The 2,678-nt window shown below is 47.8% G+C and overlaps 1 protein-coding gene across 11 annotated transcripts in view; it reads left to right on the top strand.

Moving 5' to 3' along the window:
• Positions 1-2,678, top strand: part of PDE1B (phosphodiesterase 1B) — a 35,086-nt gene that overhangs the window by 19,108 nt on the left and 13,300 nt on the right. For 9 of the 11 annotated variants that reach the window (XR_001881284.1, XR_001881283.1, XM_017851040.1 and 6 more), the window contains one exon: positions 2,280-2,393. Coding sequence is in view for 7 of the 11 variants with exons in the window: in XM_017851040.1 (XP_017706529.1) it covers positions 2,280-2,393 (114 nt within the window). In the remaining 4 variants the exon portion in view is untranslated. Of the gene's footprint in view, positions 1-461; positions 477-828; positions 1,041-2,279; positions 2,394-2,678 lie in introns of those variants that run through there. The other 2 variants (XM_017851046.1, XM_017851044.1) reach the window with 2 other exon arrangements.

Here is a 2,678-nt window from a genome sequence, read left to right as displayed (position 1 = left end):
AAAAAAAAAAAAAAAAAAAAAGCAGATCCCTGGACTGTACCCTCAGAAATGCTGTGGAATTAGACTTAGAATCTATATTTTTTGCATGGATCCAAGGTGATTCTGATGCTGGTGGTCTACAGACCACATTTTAATAAGTACTGATTAACAGTGACTTGCTCAAAGGCTCACAGCAGGAAGTACTAGCTTTGAATCCAGGATTCCTGCCTCCCAGACTCGTGCTGCTGCTGGATACATCTCACCAAAGCTGCCTCCTGAGCCTTGGTTTCTGCATTGTAAATGGGAATGGCAATTCCTTCCCCGCCTCCCTCCTTCATAGGCCCATTGTGAGGATAAAATGAGGTAATGTAGGAGAAAGCACTTTTAAAAATGTAGAGCTGGCAGCATTGTTAGCGATTATGCAAATACATGCAAATAAGTGCCGTGGGCGTGGCTGCTCACTTTGGGAGCCAGTGCTGGGATGTGGGTTTCAAAAGGTGGGTCGAGAAGGGAACTGGAAGAACTTTGGTGATGGGCATTGACCCTGGGGAAAGTTTTTGTAAAAAGGGCCAAATGAAGCAGAAGGCTGGGGTGGGAATCTGGGGGAGAGAGAGAGAACTATAGGCAGAAGAAGAGGCCTTCCTTCCTTTTTGGGTTTTATGTCCCCAGATTTGAGGGTCTCTGGCTATGGGGACTTATTGGCAGAGGGAAGCCCCAGCTTGTGCCTGGGCACCAAAGGCAAAGCATACCTCTTTGTTCTGTGATCTCTGGGCCGGGTACTCTGGGAGATACTGGCTCATAGCCCCTTTCCAGCTCATTTAGCTGGGAAAGCCTTTTATGACATCTCGCCTCTGTTCCTCCTCCCTAATGAAGCTGGAGCTGGGGCTGAGCTTTACTAAAATCATCCTCTTCCTTGTTAAACAACCTGCTGTTTCCACTTGGAGACGGTGCAGCAGGAAGGCTGGAAGTGAGATTTGAGGATAGCACTCCAACTTCTCTGCCACTTTCCCTTCTGTCCCATTTGCTCTCAGATGTGTTGTCCAGGACTGCTAGGCCCTGAGGTGAGAACTGGCCTGTGATGCTTCCTGGGGCTGGCTACTTTGGGCACCCCGATTCCAAAGCTGCTGAGACCCTGGGATTCTAGAGCTACTTCTGTTCAGGAACGCCATTGTTCTCCCTCTCCCGGCATCCCTGGGAATTGATGCTAATTTCAGCCTCTGGTCCCTGACTCATTCTCTTCTCCCTGACTCATAGGGTGACCTTGAGTTTTTGAAGCCCCTCTCAGTGGGGAATTAGGATGGCCACCATTTCAGCCCCCGTTGGTTTTAGGTGGGTGGGGCAGGGTGAAGGAAAGGAGAGAAAGGAATGTTTACCTGCTTTCATTAAAATCACCGTCTGAAGAGCTTTGTTTGCTTTGTGACTGCCTGGGCTGAACTCACCAGACTTCTAAGAAGTCTCCCAGTTAATCATCAAACCCCAGAATTCGTAAGTGTAAAACATGAGGTGATTGTGCCTTCAGGCAAAGCATCCAGTGAGTGAGATCCCTGGGCCCACCCCACCACTTTTATCCTGGAGGAAGCTTCGGTGGGGACAGAGGCAGGGGGTGGGTAGATAACTCTGTCAGAGGTTCTCTCTGGTGTAAGACTGGAAAGGCAGGGGTTAACCTGGCTTTGTCCTGGTTGATGGATTCTGGAATCATAATCCATTAGCTTTGCCTGCATGGAGAGAGGCCAGGCGAAAGCATTCAGATTTGTCTTTGTTCTGTGCTTTTGCCATCCCTCCCAGGCACACAGGGGCTGTGGACATGTAACCCCCACCCCCACACCATGACCAAGAGACAATGAAATACTCTTGGGGGCTATCTTGATTGCTGTTGACCCCAAAGCCCTCTCCCATGGGAGAAATAAGCAGTTTCAACTCTTGATTATTCAGGCTATGAAACAGATCATCCTAAAAACATAACTCCAGGGGCTTGTACCTGCCTAATTCTGCTGGGCCCTGGCATTTTAAACAAGACTAAGCACTGACTAAAGAGCTTTTGAGAGGTCAGCTGGTGGTGGGGATGATGGAGCAGAAAAACCTGGCATTAAACTTTGGGTGTAGATAAACTTAATACAGGCAGTGGCAATAGCCTGAGATTTAAAAAGGAACATTAGCTGCTATTATCATTAATGTTGGAATTATTAACTGTTTATGAAAGACTGAGGATGTTTCTGTAAAATGTACCTTATTAGGGGGTATCCTGTTCTCATGATAAGGTAGCTGTGCCTAAGCAGCCTCTCTGTATCTGCTCCCTGCAGGCTGCGCTACATGGTGAAGCAGTTGGAGAATGGGGAGGTAAACATCGAGGAGCTGAAGAAAAATCTGGAGTACACAGCTTCTCTGCTGGAAGCCGTCTACATAGATGAGACACGGTGAGAGAGACCGACAGACAGAGAAGGAGAAAGATGTCAGACATAGTGTTCCAGAGAGAGGGGTTAAGACAAAGATAGACACGTGTGGCATGGACAGAGACAGGAAGAAAGAGACAGAGTGGATGAGATATAAAGAGCTCTAGGTAGTGGCTGGGCACAGTGACTCACACCTGTAATCCTAGCACTTTGGAGGCCAAGATGGGTGGATTCTTTGAGCCCAGGAGTTTGAGACCAGCCTGGGCAACATGGTGAGACCCTGTCTCTAAAAAAAAAAAAAAAAAAAAA

The sequence above is a fragment of the Rhinopithecus bieti genome, unplaced genomic scaffold (assembly GCF_001698545.2).
Source record: "Rhinopithecus bieti isolate Rb0 unplaced genomic scaffold, ASM169854v2 scaffold_33474, whole genome shotgun sequence".
Taxonomy (NCBI): domain Eukaryota; kingdom Metazoa; phylum Chordata; class Mammalia; order Primates; family Cercopithecidae; genus Rhinopithecus; species Rhinopithecus bieti.
Note: the sequence above shows the minus strand (reverse complement) of the source record. Positions and strands in the feature narration are given on the sequence as shown.